This window comes from Grampus griseus (genome assembly GCF_964374135.1).
Source record: "Grampus griseus genome assembly, chromosome: 16".
Taxonomy (NCBI): Eukaryota; Metazoa; Chordata; class Mammalia; order Artiodactyla; family Delphinidae; genus Grampus; species Grampus griseus.
The window spans coordinates 77624461-77646671 of record NC_139010.1 but is presented as its reverse complement, the minus strand read 5'-3'; the positions used below and the strand labels follow the sequence as shown (position 1 = coordinate 77646671).

The 22211-nt window shown below is 40.9% G+C and overlaps 1 protein-coding gene across 4 annotated transcripts in view; it reads right to left on the bottom strand.

Annotated features, from left to right (window-relative positions):
• Positions 1–22211, bottom strand: part of ACADSB (acyl-CoA dehydrogenase short/branched chain) — a 41587-nt gene that overhangs the window by 8914 nt on the left and 10462 nt on the right. The window contains exons 2-9 of one of the 4 annotated variants that reach the window (XM_082674210.1): positions 11149–11308; positions 10834–10934; positions 8142–8348; positions 7421–7591; positions 6226–6351; positions 4957–5049; positions 1528–1617; positions 471–608 (exon numbers count right to left, since the gene is read on the bottom strand). In XM_082674210.1, the coding sequence (XP_082530336.1) occupies positions 471–608; positions 1528–1617; positions 4957–5049; positions 6226–6351; positions 7421–7591; positions 8142–8348; positions 10834–10934; positions 11149–11308 (1086 nt within the window). The remainder of the gene's footprint in view (positions 1–470; positions 609–1527; positions 1618–4956; positions 5050–6225; positions 6352–7420; positions 7592–8141; positions 8349–10833; positions 10935–11148; positions 11309–22211) is intronic. The other 3 variants (XM_082674211.1, XM_082674212.1, XM_082674213.1) reach the window with 3 other exon arrangements.

The following is a 22211-nucleotide window of genomic DNA, read 5'->3' as shown; positions in this document are numbered from 1 at the left end:
GAAGCCAGGGAATGACTAAGACGTACTGCCGAAGCTGGGAGAGAGCAGCCCAGTGATGAGGCTAAGTTTCCACCAAAGTCCGGTGTGTTACACGTAGAATGCATATGCATGAGCGGGAAGCATCAACACAGGGACAGTCCCTTCTTGGGCATTCTTATTTCACATTATCTCCAGGGCATTCACTTCGTCCCAACCATCGTTCAGCTGAGGTTCATCCAGGGATTTATGGTGGGCCTTCTACCTGAACTGGGTGCCTCGGTTTCCATCTAAGAGCCTATGAAAACATGGAGACCTCACAGAATCAAAGCACCTCCCTATGGCAGCTTTACTTTTTTGCATTTCTGGTGTAGAAACTAGAAAGTTCATGTTACTTTACTTGAAAAACAAATGCATAACCAACATTTCTAAATGAAGAGGTTAATAAATAAATATCTTTAAAAAATAAAAAGACTGACTTTTTTTTCTTTTACCTCTGATGCATAGTACTTGGCCATAGATGATTCTTTAATGAATGGCCTTCCAGCTTCTAAAAGCCTTGCAGCGTTGTATGTGAGTAATCTTGCAGCTTCTAGCTGGGTGGCCATGTGAGCCACTTGGTGCTGGAGCCCCTGTAACATTCAGGCCCAAGGTAGAGAACTGTGATTTCCGAAAACAGCTCATTGTCGAAGTCCTGCCTGGATGTGGAACACTGACAGATCCAAAATATACCCGTCCAAAAATTCACATTCATTTCGCAAGAATAGTTTAAAATCTGCAATCTAAAATAAACCACTACAGGGACCTCCCTGGCAGTCCAGAGGTTAAGACTCTGTGCTCCCAACACAGGGGGCCCGGGTTCGATCCCTGGTCGGGGAACTAAGATCCCACATGCCGCAACTTCTGAGCTGGCGCGCCGCAACGAAGACCCCGCGCAGCCACAATAAATGAGTGAATGAATGAATAAATAAATAAATAATAAAATAAACCACTACGTGTATTGCTTCTTTAAAAAATTTCAAAGTTCAGGTAATTGTTAACTGCCAAGATTTAAAAAATAAATGATCACAAAATTAGGTTTAAAAATTTGACTTATTTTTAATAATGTGTCAAACACTTGAAACATTTACCTGATTCTGAATCACCCTAGACGGTACAGAGTGTTATCTTTATTTTACAGATGAGGCAGTTGAGGTTTGGAGAGGTGGGGTAACTAAAGCTAGTAATAGTAAGACAAAGAACCAGGATTTGAACCCAGGAAGTCTGACTACAGACCCCATGCCCTGGAACTCTGAAGCAGTGAGGAGGCAGCTCCCAAGTGCTCACCAAGGTATCCTGAATCATGCCATAGCCAGGCCTCAAGGATTACTGCTCTGCCCTTGGAGAAGGTCAAGGTAGGCACAAGTATATGCACCAAGATCTATTCCTTCCTCTCTGTGCCTCTCCCATTAAAATCCCCGAAGGGATTCCCTTACAGCTTTGTAACGAAGCTCTTCATTAATGGGAAGAGGGAGAGCACAGCACTGTAGAAAGATGGTAATAATTATATACCTGAAAATCAAATATTCTTTTGCCAAATTGTTCCCTTTCTTTAATATATGGAATAGTGTGGTCAAAACATCCTTGAGCCAGTCCCAGCATCTGTTAAAAAAAAAAAAATCAGAATTTCTTATTTTTTATAAGTTTATGCTCTTAATTATTCAAGTTATGAAGTTATGAAGTTATTCAAGTTATGAATGCTTTTTACAGGCAAATTGAAAAGTTGGGGTAGGGAAAGGACTAGAGATACCGAGATGGTGAGGTCTAATGTTAATGACCTTCATCCACTGCATTTATAGAACTTAAGTTCTAGTAACTGGGAGAAATTTTTTTTTTTTTTTTTTGCGGTACGTGGGCCTCTCACTGTTATGGCCTCTCCCGTTGCGGAGCACAGGCTCCGGACGCGCAGGCTCAGTGGCCATGGCTCACGGGCCCAGCCGCTCCGCGGCATGTGGGATCTTCCCGGACCGGGGCACGAACCCGTGTCCCCTGCTTCGGTAGGTGGACTCTCAACCACTGCGCCACTGGGGAAGCCCTGGGAGAAAATGTGAGTAATTTCCTGTGAAGAAGAGCACATTTGATTCCAGGAGTTAATCTCCTGGTGTGGCTGTGCTCATGCACCCAGGTTACTTTTTGGGATTCTTCTCCCTTAGGCTTGAGTCTCCAGGCACAAAGTGAGCCTCAGAAATTTTGCTCAAAGACTGGCCTCAAAGACTGTAGAGTAGCTGCCTCTAGTCCTTCTAGAAGTCAAATGTGCAAGGTCACTTCTGGTCTTCTTTTGTATATGATCAGGATTAACAAGAGCTTTGGTGGGTAGGGCATCAGAACATAAAAGAGCAGGGTTTCTCAACCCTGGCAGCACATGAGAATCATCTCGGGGAGCTCAATAATGGGGGTGGTGGGGGTGGCGGTGGTGAGTGTGGCCTAAACACCAGCATTCTAAAAACTCTAATGTTTTAATGCACAGCTAGAGCTGAGGATAACTGCACAGAGGAGCTGGTAAAAACATCAGTTTATACATTTCAAGAACTAATCAGGATGTGGTGACAGTTTTAGCTGGACTGTCTCATTGCAAACTAACCTCCGTAACAATTGAATGACTCAACCTTAGAAATTGTTTCTAAATTCTAACATTAAATCACTATCTAATTACAGATGGCCAAGAGGCACATGAAAAGCTGCTCAACATCACTAATGCAAATCAAAACTACAATGAGGGATCACCTCACACTGGTTGGAATGGGCATCATCAGAAAATCTACAAACAACAAATGCTGGAGAGGGTGTGGAGAAAAGGGAACCCTCTTGCACTGTTGGTGGGAATGTAAATTGATACAGCCACTATGGAGAACAGTAGGGATGTTCCTTAGAAAACTAAAAATAGAATTACCATATGACCCAGCAATCCCACACCTGGGCATATACCCAGAGAAAACCATAATTCAAAAAGACACATGCACCCCATGTTCATTGCAGCACTACTTACAATAGCCAGGTCATGGAAGCAACCTAAATGCCCATCGACAGACGAATGGATAAAGAAGTTGTGGTACATATATACAATGGAATATTACTCAGCCATAAAAAGGAACGAAATTGGGTCATTTGTAGAGAGATGGATGGATCTAGAGACTGTCATACAGAGTGAAGTAAGTCAGAAAGAGAAAAACAAATATTGTACATTAACATATATATGTGGAATCTAGAAAAATGGTACCGATGAACTGGTTTGCAAGGCAGAAACAGAGACACAGATGTATGTAGAGAACAAACGTAAGGACAACAAGGGTGGAAAGGGGAGGGTGGTGGTGGGATGAATTGAGAGATTGGGATTGACATGTATATACTAATATGTATAAAATAGATAACTAATAAAAAAATCACTATCTAATTATGCCAAACCATGTAGGTTTTAGAAAAAGGAAAAGAAAAATCAATAGTTAAAGCTTTTGGGGGAAATGCCCACAAACTTATCAATATTTCATTAGTGTTCATTCAAATTTTCCTTTAGCCTTTTATTTTGAACTTTCTGGAGAATGGAATATTACACTAAAAATTAAAGGACAAAATCCAAACCAAACCAAAACAAAACCCCAAAAGTAAATTAAGGTGAGACAGCGACTCACTGCACTTTTGGCTATGAGAGAAGATGATGTCATTAAACCCTTATAACTAAAGTTTACAATATGCCAACAATATGGTATATCGACACAAAAACCGTAATTATCAGTTGTCAATCAAAACAGGCTTTTCCAAAACAGTGTAAAATGTTTTCACTATAAATACTGAAAAACTAAATTCTTTACAACTACAGAGTCTTGAGGTTGGATGCCTCCAGTTCACTGTTACATGTGCCTCTTTCTCCAAAAAGCATCCACAGTATTAACCAGGAAATAATAACTACCAGACCTCACCTTTTTCTCTCTTTTTTTCTGACCTTAACTTTTAACTCGGTTATAAGATAACTTGGAGTAATTAGACTAAAGCCCAGACTGTGCATTTACTGCCAGACATCTACATTATTTACAGGTCTGTGAATAAAGAAATCCAGTGTTGTAGTTTTTAATGTCATATCTGATGAAGTTGAATCACAGAAAAACTTTAAAAAGATTATCTAGTTTTGTGGGAAACATGGGTTAAGTTCTGATCTGAGAATACTTTGCTAGCAAATTAACAGCAGCAGCAAAAAAAAAACAAAAACAAAACTAGAGTACAATTACAATTTAAATACTCCAAAGAGCTAATATATGCACCATCTTCAAAATCTAAAAGCTGTAAGTTTTTGAATTTTGGATACTCATTGATTAAAAATAAATACATTACAAAAATGAAATAATTCATAATAAAACCAAAGACTTTATTCATTTTGTGATTCTAGGAAATAACTGCTATCACCTAACAGAAAAATTTAATATGCTATAAGGGCAAATTTGGTAAGAAATTGAATAGTTTTCATCATACATAACTGTTTAATTGTTGCCATATCAAAAAAATTGTCTGATTTTCACATGCAAAACACTAAGCAACAAATCTTTTATTATCTATAGAGACTCTTACTACACAATAGAATGTTACTTATTCTTAATTTTAAAAATTTCAGAATGACTCACATACTTTGAAAAGTTGATTTAAAAAAATACCACATTTAATCTATAATGTACTTAAGTTATCGATCCAGGTATTAGATAATACTTTAACGCTCTCAAAGCAGAAAAACTGTTACCACTAAGCCGTTGTTTGGTTCTCAGGACATGATATAATTGACCAAAGTGGAATCTTAAAGAAATCACAGCCAGAAGCTACTCTTTTACCTCATGGAAGGGAAGGGTGCCATCTTGTGTTCACAAGCTTCCAAACACTCATTGGTTTCACTGCATTTTTTCTTTTTATGTTTTGACTGTGTGTGGAAGAGTCAAGTTAAAGGACTAAAATTTGACTCACCTGTGCAGCAATTCCTATTCTACTTTCATTAAGACCCCCGATGGCGTACTTATAGCCATGTCCAATTTGTCCCAGGATATTGGCTTCTGGAACCTGAAAAGAAAAACGTGCAGTTATTTCTCAATTTAATTTAACATAATTCATTTTGGTAATATATTTTTTAATGCACATATACTCTCAATTTCTGTGATAATTCTCTAGCATGGTACTTATTAAACTCCAAGGAAATTATCTGCTATGTCTCTGTCTCCCTCTAAACTGTCTCCCACATGCTCTCAGAAGGATAGGACTCAAGTCCGTGCTGTTCACTATTGCATCCTCCAGAGCCCAGCAGAGACGTTCGGTGAATCTAGAAAAATGAAATCTCATACAATTAATCAATATCATAAATGAGTAACAATTTTCCCCGAACTCTTATCTGTATGCTACAATGTAAGATAAAATATTAGGAATAGCAGAAAACATATAAGGGTAGAAACATTTCTTCTGTTGAGACTATTATCACAACCAAAATCAGCTGAGGGCCGTGTGCTTGTGTGTGTGTGTGTGTGTGTGTGTGTGTGTGTGTGTGTATACACAGGCATGTGTACCAAACAGAAAGGAGGAGAGAAGAAATACATAAAACTATTCAACCGTTTACTTGAAAAAAGATCTAGACCAGGTAATTTTAGAAAATGCACTTAGCTTCTTAATATGGGCAGTTAGGAGAGAGAGTGGGCAGAACGGAGAAAGAAAAGGGAAATTAGGAGAAGAAAGACAGTTGGGGTGCAGTAGTGAGGCTCACACGACATCCATAAGGACACCCCATAGACACACACACAATCCCCAGTGAGCCAAAAGGTCCTGTCCGATCTATGTAAAGTTCTAAAGCACAGCATTCTAGTTATCTTTTCCTCGTTTTTTTTAAGACTCAACTCTAAACTGGGCGCTGCCTGGCTGTTTTCCACTCTCACTGAGCAACACCCCCATCTTGTGGCCTTGCTGGGCCGACACCACACTCCTCGGAAGCTATGTGTGATGCGCAAGTACCGGGTTTATGAAGTGTAAATGAGATTAATCCTCGGGCTGGCTCTTGAGGCCAGCTGCTGGGCAGACAGGTTTCCACCTCTGGTCTAAACTCTCGTGGGAAGTACATTTAGGTCATAACCTAACCTAAGATCATCGTTCAAGAGTTTTACAAAGTACTCTCCTATGCACGCCTAATAGTGCGACGGCTTTCTCGCACAGTTATACTTCCAGGCAGAGCCATTCCGCATCTAGGATACCCACCTTGACATTTTCAAACGTTAATGGGCAGGTAGAAGAAGCTCTGATTCCCATTTTATTCTCTGGTTTCCCTATATGAAGGCCCTCAGTATCACGATCTACCAAGAAGCAGGTAATTCCTTTATACCCCTGAAATGAAGATTTAAAATGCTATAATCACTTTGACTGATAAGATCCCTTGTTTCCAGAGTTCAAAGTAAACAGAAAACGAGGGACTTCCCTGGTAGTCCAGTGCTTAAGAATCCGCCTGTCAATGCAGGGGACATGGGTTCGAGCCCTGGTCTGGGAAGATCCCACATGCCACAGAGCAACTAAGCCCATACACCACAACTACCGAGCCCACGCTCTACAGCCCATGAGCCGCAACTACTGAGCCCGCGTGCTGCAACTACTGAAGCCCACATGCCTAGAGCCCAGGCTCCGCAACAAGAGAAGCCACCGCAATGAGAAGCCCACTCACCACAACAAACAGTAGCCCCCGCTTGCTGCAACTAGAGAAAGCCCACATGCAGCGACAAAGACCCAGTGCAGCAAAAAAAACAAAAAACAAAGCAAAACAGACTTTAGCAGTAAATACTAATGGACTCAGAATTGCAACATGTGTATTATGAAACAAGAAGTATGGGAGGGCATTAGGTTCGAAATCAAGAACCTTACTATTTATTTTACTCTTTCAGAAACCATTGTGGCTATTAAAATTATTAAGTGACACTAAAGTATTACATGATGAATTCCACATTTTAAATTTAATTTTATTACATATTTTAGTTTTAAAATTTAATTCAATTAAATGCTACACTAGACAAAAAACACAAGATATCTTTATCATTTTGCTATATGTCTATTTTCCAACTGAATAAAACATTTTTAAAAATAAATGTACTATTAAATAGGTAAATTCTTCATTATTAAATAGAAAATCTGAAATTCTACAAAATTTAAGATTAGCCTCCTATATAACAGCTTAGGAGATTAATTAAGTCATCCTCCATGTAGCTAATGTTTATTCATGTTAATTGTAATATTTATTTTAGGATATTAGTAAACCAGAGGATGAAAAGATGTCAGTTGTTTAACCTTTTCAGTACTGAGGAGAATGAAGAATTTAAGACTATGTCCTAAAAACGAAATGGAAGTAGGAAAAAAGAAATGAAAAGATTAGGAAGGAAATGGGGAGCAGCTTTGTTTTCAAACTTACAAGAGTAAGGTCTACATTTGCCATCACCACGAAGAGCCCGGCATCCTTGGCATTGCTAATCCACATCTTTGACCCGTTGATGACATAATAATTTCCCTTTTTATCAGCTTTGGTCTTCAAAGCAAATGAATCGCTACCTGCTCCAGCCTCTGAAAGGCAGAAACTTCCCATCTACACATAAAAGAAAAAATTCCAAATTAATACCTATATTTATACTTTGCATAACAAATACCCACTTACAGCAAAATAAACATTTGAAAATCAAACTTTTAGCTACTTCTAAAAGCCTGTATGTATCAAAATAGTAATGGTATTCTGACAGTATTATTTTCCAAACTATACCCCACTATTTGTCTAAGGCAGATTTAAAGACCTAAGCACACATATTCAATGTTAAGCTTAATTAAATTGGTTTTCATAATTACAGGAGAAAGACATCTCAATGTAAATGAAACTACCAAAAAAGGTATTAGACAATATAATTGGGACCAAAAAAGAAATAATTTTATTGTCCAATGATAATTCCCTACATTTCCAACTGGCAAATGAGAGGCAGAGTGTATTTTTCTAGTAGCATTAATTTATTGAGCATTGCTTGAGTTATTAATGGTGCTGTGTTGTGGTCCTGAATAGAAAAGCCAACACTGCGGCTGCTTTTCTCCTGAAAATATCCTATATTTAGAAAAGATCAGATCCATTTCAATAACTCATCTCAACTCACTTGTTCTGTAGCTAGCTTGGGCAAATAGATAGCCTTCTGTTCTTCTGTTCCGTATTTTCCAATTAGCCTGTTAATTATCGTGTTCTGGATGTCACATACCAGAGCCACAGATGCATCAACTTTGGCTAATTCCTCTATCACTAGGATAGAGGAAAAAAATGAAGCTCCCGTTCCTCCATATTTGGTGTCAATTTCAACACCCATCAACTAAAGGAAAAATAAGGAAACATAGATTAAGAAAGTTATTTTTATATCGGACAATTCCTTGCAAGAACAAGTTCAAAAATAATTTGTAACCACATCAGCTTAATTTTAAAATTCTGTATGTATATCTTTCTTTAATTTGGTATGGCTCTTTCACTCTAAGTAACAAAAAAATCTATAACAGAAACTAAATATATTTGCAAAGGATAAAATTACATGCTAGAACTATCATTTGTTTCCTTTTGGGATCTAAAAAACAAAAATAAGAGAGGTAAAATGCTTTGAAGGATACTGGAATGGAATAGTGAGAAAATATATAATTAAGAAACTGAAGAGAGCAGTGGAATATCTAGTTTCATTTAGCGTAATCTCTTCGAGTCAGCCCCCCACCTTGACTCTTTCAGCCGAGATAATAATTGAATGACCATTTCTTTTGGGCCATTTTAGCAAGTCCAGATGGTTAGCAGACCACATGTGGTGGTGTTTCCTAGAACCACACTAGACAAGGCCCAGGTGCCTGGTAAACATGGCCAAATACTGGTCAAGGCTTTCCAGTAACTGCCTGACTGTTCAGTAACCAGTCCTAAGTCTGGAACATGAAACGTCCGTAACGCTCCATTTTTAAGTGTCCTCATTTCAGAAGGAGAATGTGTGCACACATAATTCAAGACCCAAAGCTGTGAACAGGTAAAAGGGCAATGCTTCTTTCTATCCTCTTCAGGCACTCTAGAGTCACACGCGCTGCAGCCTGGGTGTTGCTGTTATATTCTAAGCTGATGGGAAACTTAGCTGATATGAAGTTAGAACCACATGGGGGAGGATACAAAGGCTGAGGGAACCAGAAATGATGTTCTATGAGGAAGAATCCAAGGATTGGGGTGTGCCTGAAGACTGGGGCCAGCATGAGAATATCGGACTATCATATCTTTAACAGCTGTCAGAGACACTGCTTCTCTAAAAAGGTCACCAAATTCCCCTACACTGGAAATATTTGTCAGTTATTATGGCAGGTGATCTTCATAGAAGTGGGACAACAGAAGCCAGGAGTCACATGAGGTTGAGAATAGCTGGTGCAGGATGTGCAACGCAGACCCTCCACGGGGTACGACATGCAGACAGGAGCAGCTGTGGAGGTGGCAGGCAACTCGTCGCTGCGTGCGACCCTGTCTGCAAGAGCTGCCCCTTGGGAGAGTGTTACTCAAGACCTCTCAGAGAAGCCTAGAGGTTCTGCAAACAATGAAGATGAAATCTGGCTGAGAAGTGGACTCACAGATGCCGTTTGACCCACTGTGGCTCCACATCAGATTCCATTTTCCCAAGTTTCATTGCTAAAAGAAAGGTGGAAAAATCACTACAATACATGGTAGTAAAGAAAAAAAAAAGCTGGTATCTTTTAAACAGTAAGAAATAAAACAGGGGGCCTTCCCTGGTGGTGCAGTGGTTAAGAATCTGCCTGCCAACGCAAGGGACACGGGTTCGAGCCCTGGTCCAGGAAGATCCCACATGCCGCGGAGCAACTAAGCCGGTGCGCCACAACTACTGAGGCTGCGCTCCAGTGCCCGTGAGCCATTATCTACTGAAGCCCGCGCTCCACAGCAAGAGAAGCCACCACAATGAGAAGCCCGCGCACCGCAACGAAGAGTAGCCCCCACTCACCGCAACTAGAGAAAGCCCACACGCAGCAATGAAGACCCAGTGCAGCCAAAAATTAATTAATTAATTATTAAAAAAGGAAATAAAACAGTTATGTGGAAAAGGCTAATTTTCAAACAGGATAACAGGACAAGATTTAAGCCAATGGCTTTGGGTAGGAGCTATTAGTTCTGGGATAGCCTTGGTATTCCAAATATAAAATCTTCACACCTATAGAGAAGGGAGAGATGAAGAGTGCAGTGGCTCTGAAATGTTCTCCTTGGGGCTCCCGTGCTGATAACCTCTCCCTTAGAAATCGGCTGCCTTGGTTAATGCGGAATTCAGATATCACCTCTTGTTTTTAAGTTTTCCACAAACACAGGGATTCAGGTAGATGTGCTGGTATGAAGTTTAAAGTAGGGTTTCTTAACCTTGGCATTACTAAGCTGGATAATTCGGTCCTGGCAGGCTGTCCTGTGTACTGTGGGATATTTAGCAGCATCTCCAGCCTCTATCTCACTAGATGCCAGCAGCACACCCAGCTGTGACAGCCAGTGTCTCCAGACATTGCCCAATGTCCTCTGGGGGACAAAAACAGCCCCCAGTTGAATACCTCTGGCCTAAAGAAATCGCTCTTGCTTCTAGCCTTTTACTTAAAAAGCACAGTATTTCTAATTTAAAATGTTAACTCAATTAAAATTTTTTAACTAGGATCTCAATCTAAAAGAGATCCCAGATAATTCTGATTAGGAAATTATGCTATCATTACAATTCCTAAATTTAAAAGTATGCATACATTTTAATCCTGGAAGGTATTTATGGAAGTTTGAAATTGGAAGAATCATTAATTATATACCCCTTGTTGAAATAATCCTCGTATTACTGATTTTTCCATTTTTGAATCTTCATCCATTTTTGAAACCAAAGGAGCAATCTGTTCCTGGGCAAATTTTTTAACTGTAGGGAAAAAAAAAATACTGCTAAGTCTTTATTTTATTAATATGACATGTATTACTGTTTTCAAAAAAATTTTTTTAATTAATGTCAAAAATTCCATTCACAAACTTAGATGAATACCTCTCCCAATCATGCCACATGTCATGTGATCTCACATTGTAGGCCCAAGTAATGACCAGAGGAATACTGTGGTGAAATTGAGAAGTTCACTCACCTGTGCTCTTTATCATCATCTCCTCATCTGTAAATGTTTGCAGAGGGGCATAGGGTTGTGCCTTATTTGTTGTTTTGAGTCCAGCTTCTGACTGGGAAGATTTTAGGACATGAGGAGGATTTTTCCAGGAAGACAGGCAAATTGGGAAGTTTCTTCTTAGCTGTAGGAACAGTCCCCATTGAATAAGGAACACACACACAAAAGGGAAGAAAAGTACTGGAACATCAGTTTCTTTGGGAATAACTTTATAACCCATTCTTATAACTTCTTTCAGCAAAATAAGGGAGATTGGGACTTCCCTGGTGGCGTGGTGGTTAAGAATCCACCTGCAACGCAGGGGACATGCGTTCGAGCCCTGGTCTGGGAAGATCCCACAGGCCGTGAAGCAACTGAGCCCATGTGCCACAACTACTGAAGCCCGCACGCCCTAGAGCTCATGCTCTGCAACAAGAGAAGCCACCGCAATGAGAAACCCGCGCACTGCAGCAAGGACCCAATGCGGCCAAAAATAAATAAATAAAACAAATTTATAAAAAATCATAATAATAAGGGAGATTAACCTGGCACATTATTTTAAGATTCACCGTCTTGTAACCAAAATCGCAAATTGGTTTGTTAACATATATCTCCCTTATCTGGCAATGAGCTGTTCTGAATAAACACATTCCCAGATAATTAACTTCTACCTTCAAGGAAACAGAACTTTCGTGGTGGAACTCATTCTTAAAATGTCACACTTCTCTAACTTCTTGGATAAGGGAAACCGGACTTCTAAGAGTACTGACTGCCCACTGTGAAGAGAATTCTCTCGTGGGGCAGGAATGAGTGAGGGCACAGGGGCAACTGAGGGAGCAGAGCGCCCCAGCCCACCGTGCCTGGCTGCAGGCAGCTGTGCTTTTTTGGTTTCCATGGCTAGTTTTGTTTTTTCAGCTTCTCATTAGTAAGAGAGCATACGGGTTAAGAAGAAAATGGGTTCTGGAGCCTGAAAGAACTAGTTTCAGTCTGATATTTACTATGTGATCTTGGGCAAGTGGTTTTTAACCTCTCAGTTAAAATCTCTCAGTCTTAGTTCCCCTCCTTGTAAAGTTTTGTATTAATAAAGCAATTAATGAAGCAATCCTCAACAAGGGTTTAGTGTGGGACCCACCGTACAGTAAGGGCTCAGAAAACGGAAACGACTAATTCTACTCTGATCCCTAAGAACACAGTCGTGGTGGTCATAACAGGAGTCATGGTTGTAACTTAGTTAAACTGCAAGGTTAGCTCTTCCTGCCATTAGTGTGTCCCCCTGTTGCAGGGCCCCAAATCCTTCAAGTCAGCAAAGGATTTGCTACAATTTTGTTGAAAAAAAGAGACCATCCAATTTCGAATGCTTGTTATACCTTCCCAATATTATTCTGTAGAATTTTAGTACAGGGGAAACAAATGAGGAATTAGTCTTTCCCTGAACATAAAACAAAACAAAAACATGCCAAGTGAAAGAAACCAGCCACTAAATATCATATATTATATGAGTCTATTTATAAGAAATTTCCGGAACAGGCAAATCCATAGAGACACAAAGTAGAGTGGTGGTTGCCTGGAGCTCAGGGTAAGAATGAAGAGTGACTGCAAAAGGGCACAATGATCTTTTTGGGGTGATGGACATGTTCCAAAACTGGATTGTGGTGATGGTTGCACACCTCTGTATATTTACTGAAAACCACTGTATTATACTCTTAAAAATAGTGAATTATATTGCTCTGTAAATTATATATCAATAAAGCTGTTTTAAAAACTAGTGTTTTCCTTTCATTCACCAAAAAAAAACCCCAGAATACACTGAGCATCTGTCAAATGCCTAAGAGCACATGTAGGGATGAAGTTCACCAGCTTCTGAGAAGCTTAGGATCTAGTTAGGACAAAATACAGTGCATGGAACAGGCAAGAAACAAAGTCAAGCTTTGCAGATTAAAAAGCAAATGTAGTAAGATGCTGCAGTATATTTTCTCAATAGTTTTGAGTGTACACTGAAAAGCTTATTGATAAAAAGAGAAAAAAAGAAGCAAGAGTCACCATATTTGAAACCATTGTTAATCTCCCCTACATATCGGTCAATCTTTGCAGTTCTGTGTCTTAGATATATTCTGCTTTGGATTCACCTGGGAAAAAGGAACACTGGCCAGTCAGAAAAAAAAAAGTGTCTGTCTCAATTTTTCTAGCTAATTTTGTTTTGAGAATAAGGAGACAGATAATTCAGGGCAAAGTTGCATGGAACATTTTTTTCTCATTAAAAGACAGAGCTGGGACATGAAAACTTTGGACTAGTTAAAAGGAAGGGGGCGGGGGCTTCCGTGGGGGTGCAGTGGATGAGACTCTGTGCTCCCAATGCCAGGGGCCTGGGTTCGATCCCTGGTCAGGGAACTAGATCCCACATGCCTGCCACAACTAAGGAGCCCACCTGCCGCAACTAAGACCCTGTGCAACCAAAATAAATAAATAAATATTTTTAAAAAAGGAAGGGGGAGACATGAGATACTGTCCTCTTCCTGATGAAACAGACATGAATGAAAAAGCAGGGTAAGGAGAAGCGAGGTAAGAAATGCAAATGTGAAGGGGCCTAGGCGAGGGGACGTGCAAGGGAGTGGTGCCAAGTAGCAGGAGGAGAAAGAGTGATCAGCAACAGCAGCAGGCACAAAGCGGGAAGAAGAATGGGAGAACGGATGCAACTAAGTGTGGGTGCGATTTTGCTCAGTGGCTGGATGGGGCGCTCAATATGTATCCAAATGAATGAAAGAATGGGCCAGGCCATCTTCTCCACAAAATGCTCATGAAACTTGCCTATTACATTTCAAAAGCTGCAATACATTGCACACATTTCTTATTTCTAGGGGAGATTTACTTCACTAAACTCACTACAGAATTCGTTGTGTCTCTTTGTCAATATATCACCTTTCTACCGAAGTTTATCTTTAGCAGAACGCCCAGCACTGAGAAACAAGCCAGTGGGTCTCACTACACCCATTTCTCCCTGCTGACACAACTGTGACCCCCTTAGTCTCAATATTGCTACTGACAAAGTAGATGACTGTTCAGCACAGAGCAATTACTTTAGACACAAGATAAGAGAAGCAAATGTACTTTAAAAAGTGGTATACAAGTGTAGGGGGAGATTATTGAAGATACTTATCATAAAATACAGTGGCTATATACGCTAAGTGAATGGAATCCATTTTTAACCGAAGCATTGAAAGATAACACCTATCCTTTTTGGCAGAAAAAAAATTTCCTTTTAACATGACAGCTTTTAATAAAGGAGATGTTTCCTTGCCTTGCCTTTAACCGCTCAGCCCAAGGTTTCCACGATGATTTTCAACTGTCCCCTGCCCTTCAGTGTTGACCTCAGCCTCTGCAGATTTGGTGCCCACTCCATCAAAATGATTTTCCACAGTTATAAGCCATTGTACCACATCATCACATTTTTTTGTATAGAGCAGCAATTGCTACTTGAATGGAATAATGGTTATTTATGCCTTGCCAAATACTTTTCGAAGCTTGAGTCTCATCTGTTTCCTACTCAACTGCCTAGAGTTCTGTTGCACCCACAAGTCCTAATGATCAAATCTGGGGTCTGCAGACTCCTAAAGGCAGAACAACAAAGTCCACAAACTTGGATGGGGGAAAAACTATATTTTATTTCATGAACCTCTAACTGAAATGTAGCATTCCCTTTGATTATGAATGTAGGCAACAAGTTACAGTAGTACTGAGTTATCTGTGACTGTCACTAAAAGAAATTACAGATATTTTTATATCAAATAACAGTTGAAATACTGTTGGTGCTCATCACTACTTCAAAATTATAGTAGTTATTCAAACTGCTGTCAGGTCTTATTTAAGAAGCACATAGTCCTATATCGCAATGTAAAATATTTTTATCACTTTTATTGTAACTGATTTCCTCTGTGATCCTATATATTTAAATTTATGAATTTTAAAACATTTTGAGAAAAGGTCTAAAAATTCGACTGCACTGCTGTTTACTTTCCACAGATGGCACAAAAACAGGTTAAGAACACCTGACTGCTGAGTGTCCTGGTGAAACTTTTGCTAAACTCATGTGAGTGGATCACAATCCTTCTCCATTACGTTCCAGTACTGTTCGAAACATCCTTAAAGCGCGTCAAGTCAAGAAGCTTTCGCATGTCTGAATGGTAAAAAGACACAGGAGAGGTGCTGCGATCAACTGCGAAGACCCACCTCGGCTTTTCCAAAGGACAAGTTCTGATAAAACAAGAGGGCTTCACCTTAAACCGCGACAGTCATTGGTTCCCACCACATGTGCCCTCCTGGCTCTCCTCACTGCATGTGTGCATGAATGTGTATTCTTTTTTTCGTATTTTGATTCCATTCTAGTACCAGAGTTCACAGGGTTCATTCTAGCCAGATTTTCTTATGGTAACTTCTGACACTGAGAAACCTGCCTATGACTCATGATCTAGGATGAATTTGCTTATTCAAACCTAGTCCACATATAAAATCATTTCAGAACTGCTACATACCACTGTGAGAATCAAATTAATCAGAGAGCTGTGTCCAGTTCTGTCTTTAGCCTCATGGTTCCCAGTCAAAACATTGTTTCTGAAAGTTCTTTCTTCCCCACCCCTGTATCTCAGTGTGGTTGTGTGATTCACTTGTAATGATTCTGGGACCAATTCCAACATTCGAGAGGCTTCCCCACACCAACAAGCAGTTTTCCAGCGCCAGTTGAGTGCCCTACCATTCAACTCAATTCTGACACTATCTACCTGTGAAAGCAGCTCTTTTGCCCCATTCCTCCCCGCCTCTAACCTTCAAAAACCTAAATACAGGAATGAGAGCACTAGGCAATTTAACCTAACTCCTGGCTTCTGCTCTCCTGAATGCACACCATGCCTTGCCTAACCTGTTGATCCTTTTCCTGGAAAGAATAACTAGCTCCTACCCCCAACATCCCCCATAGCAATCCTGCAGGCAGATCACTGGGCAAGATAACAGTGAAGAGAACCAGAGAGCCTGCACACAATGGAGAATGATGCAGAATCCAACCTCCTGCCTCAATGATTCACTGAGATTCTTCCCCCTTTTTTCCCTTTAAAAACTGTCACGGCTGAGCAGAATCTTCAGAGCTGGTCTCGGGACATGAGCCCACCTTTTCCCCAGATTTCCAGCTTTTCTGATTAAAGCATCTTTCCTTCCTTCTGACACTTGCCTCTCAATTATTGGCTTTTAAGTCGTGAGCAGCCGAACCCGAGTTCTGTAACAGATTTTGGCACCAAACGTGGGGCTGTGCTCTTGGGGCATCTAGTTGCTTCTGGCAATCCTGAGTTGGAGCTGCCAGCTGCAGTGACTTGCAGGGTTGACCTCGGTGAACGGGCTGTCAGCCAGCCCTGACACGGGATTCTCAAGTAAGTTCCAGCAGCTGCTGGAAGGAACTATTCATTCCAGGGATTTTTCCTGCCTCTCCCCCTGCTTGGCCAGCTGCCAATTTTCACTTTTGGTCAGTGGAAATGGAAATGTGCACTTGGATGAGCTATAAGCTCCAGGACCAGTAAGTGAAGACTGGACTTGGTTTTCTCTGCCTGTTAAGAGAAAAAAGTTTTCTTGGATAGCTGCTTTTGATAACAGATTGTGTGAGTTTCTTTGCCTTTAAGTGATCTGTATTTGCTTTTGAAATCTTTTGTCACTTTGGTTACCTAGAGTTTTGAAACTTTTTGATATCTTTCACAAACTTCTCAAATATCTACTTAAAGTTCCTTTGCCCTCCAGCTAACTTTGGGATGTTTCAGAGGGGCCTTGAGGCATTTCAGAGAGAACTATTTAATAGTATCATTTGGTATGTTAAATTACACGGAGAGCATTACGACGAGTGATAAAACTATTTAGAATATACTGTATGGATAAATGCTATTAATACAGACATTCTAAAAATTATATAAAATTTCTGAAATTTGGATATGCCCTGGTATATTATAATTCTAGTTGTTATCTTAAAATGTCGTATGTCACAGCAACTTGGTTAAGCTTCTTTGTCAAAAACATTGTAATCAGATCTTTAACCTTGACTTTTTAAGTCCCTTATCATTCAAAGACACTTAAACTGATGCTTGGCAAAACTGCTTCATCTTCAAGAAGATTTATAGAAAGGACTTTTTGACAAGTCCAGTTTTTTGATAACTTTTAAATCATACTGCTGAACTGGGTAAGATATTCAAAAAGTCTAATGGAAACTCTGATTTCATAAAACTGTTAACAAAAAAGGATTAGTTACATAAACTTGAGTAAACTGAATATGGTTATAATTTTTTTGGTTTTGTCTGAAATACTACTGGCTTTTAATCTGTATTTTTCCAGATGTAAGGAAACCTTTCCCTTAAGCTCATCATGACTTACAGCAATTTGGTAAATTATCCATTTGTAAGCAGAATTGAAACATTTACTTTTTCTGTCTGATCCCTCCAGAGACTGGAAACTCTTAGGTTCCCAGCAGCTTTATCAGAGAAATTAGGAAGGCCACCTCCTTACAGATACAAAAATCTCAAGGTATTTTGTGAACCTCAGGAAGCAAGGAATTCACCGCCATCTGTAAGGCAAACTCTTTGCCCCTGAGTTGGATGACACCTGGAGACCGCAGTGTCAGATCACACAGGTTAAGGGCTCAGCCCCACGACGGCCCACACTCCACATCCCCACACACCAACTGCAAGCCCAGGTTGTCACCTGGGCTTCAGACCCACTAGCTATACATGGGAAGTCCCCATTCCCCCTCCTTGGGTTCATTTGATTTGCTAAAGCAGCTCTAGAGAACTTAGAAGAGCATATTACTTATGGGATTAATGGTTTGTTATAAAAGGATACTACTCAGGAACAGCCAGATTGTAAGCAGGTAGAGTAGGAGGTCCCCAGAGAGAGAGAACCAGGTATGGCTTTCTTGACATGAGAAGCCACTTTTGGCCTAAGCCATGTTGTGATCTAAGCTTGGCCACGATGCTTGCACTAAAACATGTCTAACTAATAATCTTAAGGAAAGTGAGTGAATGCAGGAAAAAAGGAAAAGAAGTCAAGAATCCATAGATCAGTGATAAAATAGTCCCAAGGTCCTCTTCAAGGGATATGCATCACAAACTGACACATATCTTTGAGTTCTGCAGGAACTAAGGGCCCCATCCAAGAAGAGGATGATGTTGACCTTGTCTGACCCTTCAGTCAACTAAAGCTTGGACTCTATCAACCTTTGCCCCAATTCTATGTTAATTCTCCTCTGCTCGAGCCCCCTCATGAATATGCAGGTACCCTTAGCATAAAAGTTCCCCAGTTTTGCTGTTGGGAAAGATCTCCTTACTTAGCAGCAAATAATAAATCCTTCTCCTGATCTTTGGCTTGGTTGTGAGAAATGGAATATTTCCTGCCATATCAGTAAACAAAGGATGTCAGTCATCAGCACTTGCAGCCCTCCAAAGTGAGCTGGTGAGCCCTGAGGGAACTCAGGAAAAAAGAATACCTGCCACCTAGCCGCCATCAGACTGCAGCCACTCCCTACGGTGAGCCCTGAGGAAACTCAGGATGTGAAAATACAGGATACTGGTCCCAGCTAGCTGAGGTGCATATCAAAGGAATGATTTCAGTGAGCCCAGACTCTTGCATCTTCCCATACAGTCCACAATTGTGTCTTCTGGCTCGACACCCACCACGAGGTGAACACAGTTTTTCGGGTAACAGGATAAAGAGATGTATAGGGCAGGATATGGGGACAGGTATCAGAGCTTCCATGCTCTCTTTCCAAGAGAACCACACTCACAGCACCTCAATGTACTCACACCAACTGGGAAACTCAGAACCCTGTCCTTTTGGATTTCTATGGGGGTTTCATGTGACCCCTGATTCAACCTCTAGCCCCTCTTCCCTCCCAGGAGGTTGAGTGGGACTGAAAGTTCCAACTCTCCAAGCCTGTGGTTCATTTCCCTGGCAACCAGCCCCCATTCTTGGGTGTTTCCCAAGTCACCTCATTAACATAAACTCAGGAGCGGTTGAAAGGAGCTTGTTTTGAATAACAAGACACCCATTTAATCTTTAAGGCTCTGAAGTGATTTCAGGAACTGAGGACAAGAGACCAAATATTTTAACAAAAGATGCTCCCATTGCTCTTGTTACCTAAGAAATCCCAAAGTTTTGGGAGCTGTGAGCCAGGAACCGTGGAGAAAGACCAAAACATACATTTATTGTTACAGAGAAAAACCACAGGTCCAAAATGGCATCACTTGTGCTAAAGTGCATGATATCAAACCTAGATTTAATACGTGACCTAACTGCAGTTTTGACCTTCCCCGGAAGTATAATCCAGAAAATTTGGAATTTTCTGGTCAGTACCAATGAGACTGTCTGTCACTTGGGCCCTCTCCATCCCTCTCACCAAGAGGAAGCAGCAGCAATGTACCTGATAAAAGAAAAAAAACACCTGGGTGCACGCCTTCTCCCAGATGTCTTGACCCCAAATAGCCCTTTCTCTTCTTTTGCCCAACCCTCCTGTTTATAGAAAATCCTTCCATTTTGAACAGCTCTTAAGAATGACCTTCTGTTTACTAGATGGGATGCCACCCAATTCATGACCATTGAATAGAGCCAGTTAGATCTTCAAATTTACTTGGTTGAATTTTGTTTTTTAACATTATTATAAATCACAACATCAGAACTCGTAATACAGTGAGATTCATTTACCACAGCCTGAATTCCATCTTCCCTCTACACGCTGGTTCGATTTTATTTTTATATATAAAATAACATTCACCTTTGTGGTGTATGGTTTCATGGGTTTTGACAAATTCAGAGTTGTGTATCCAAACACAATTCCTCACAGAATAGTTCCATCCCTCCCCAAATTCCCTCATGTTGCCCACTTTGTAATCAACTCCTTCCCCTATTTCGTTGAAGTACAATCAAAACTCTAACCAAGAATGTGTCCAATGATTACCTTTTCCGAGCCTGCATCCAGAAGACTGACGCAGACACACACACGCTCACAGCCTTATAGTCACCGACCTCAACCTGCTCTTTCTCGTTCTCTGAAATGATTATCTCAGAGCACTCAAAGCTTCACCCCTCACTGGCAGCTTATAACCTCTTCTACTAGAGAAAATAAATGCCAACAAATGGGAACCGCCTCAACTTTTCACCACCAACCCCATACATTGTCCTGCACCTGCACCTATTTTTTCTCTTCCCTCCTAAGGCCAGTCCCTCTACCTCTTCTCTGGATCCCACCCCTCCAACCTCTGCAGGGTGCTCAGCCATACTTTTGTCTTCCATGTTTTTTCCATTTCTCCCTGCTCTAATTCTGACCATGTGAGTCATCCTTGAGCCTGGCATCTGCCTCCGGTGACCAGCCTCTCCCCTTCCTTCCTTCACAGCCACACATTGCTGAAGAGTTGCTCTACTAGCTGTCTCTACTTCACTCCTCAGCCCACCCCAACATGGCTCTGCCCCCCACCAATCAGCAGGATCTCCTCCGTTCGAGATCAAACATCTCCATGCTTTTCGGAGTTCAATTTATTCACTGCAGCTGACTCAGTTCAGCTGAGCGCCCCCTCCTTTCAGATGCTCCATCTCTCCGACTCCCAGGACCCTCGGCTCTCATTCTCTTCCCATTCGTTCCCGCCCCACGTTCCTCAGCCCCCTCTAGCTTCTCCCTTGCGCCCCATTTGACCCTGAAGTGTTGGGGAAGTTTGACAAAGACTCTCCTTAACCAAAGGAGTCGAGCTCCTCTTTCTGCTAGGTCCCAACCTTGGGCTGAGTTCAAGTGCCCCTCTATCCAGTTTTAGTAAGAATCCTGCTGGGACAGATTAATGAAAATCCCCTATCCTTGGTATCTCATCACTTTGGTCCACCTTTGGCAAGATCCTGTAGAGCGTGGGTCTAGCAAGAATCCCCCTGATGTCTGCTGTTTTCTCTTTTAATTTTCCACCCACTGACCCCCACCCTGCTTCTTGGCTATAAATATCCACGTGTCCTTGTATTTGGAGTTGAGCTTTGATCTCACATCCCTACTGCAAAACCCCAATGCAGTAGTCCCTTCCTGAATAAAGTCTTCTTTACCATCTTTTACAAGGGTCATGAACTAGTTCTTTTCTTTTTTTAACAAGCTGTTGTAGTGGGTGGAAGGGAATGGACGGACCCTTACACTTTATGGGTTAGTGTAAAAACTGATGTAATTATAAGGCCAGCAGGTCCGGGGAAGGGCCCAGGGAACCAGACGGAACCCCCGCCAAAGTGGCTGATGCAACCGACACCTGACATTGCCACAACACCCAAAAAGGGCTGCTTCACACAGCAAGCACTTCCCCTGCGTCCACCCCTATAAATTTTGTTCGCGCCCACGCCCGGGCGCGACTTCTCTGGCCCCTTTCTCTCGGACCAGTGAACCTCGCCCGGGAGCGTTCCCAAATAAAGCTTGCTTAAGCTCTCCTCCATTTTTTGGTGCCGTTCCTTACAGTAATTACTGTCCTAAGTGATAGTAAAGACAGACATACATGTCCTGAGGCCCAGCAATTCCATTTGAATTCATATGCACAATTATAAACATGCAAAGAATGAAATGACATCTGAAATGGTGAAAAATTAAGAATCTAATTATCAACAAAGGAATGCATAAGTCGTGGTATATTGATTTAACAGTATATTTTACAACAGTTAAAGTGAACTAGGGAGCTACATATATCAACATGGATAAGTCTTGAAAATATATTAAGCACAAAAAGTACTTTGCAAAAGGATTTATTCAGGGAGACAGCGTTAATGCACACTTTAAAAACACCAAATGTTAGTATATATTCTCACTGATACACACAGATGTAGTCTAAAGACAGGAAGCATACACATCAGCCTCGGGAGTGTCGTTATGTTGTGATTTCTCTAGTGTTAGGATTCCCACTCTCCTTGTGTGAAACTCACAGCAGTTGAGGTATGTTCAGTAAGTCAAGATGGATTCATGGCAGAAAATGTGGAGTCCCAGCGTCTTAGTGTGATAAATTAAGAGTGTTAAGGAATTTGTC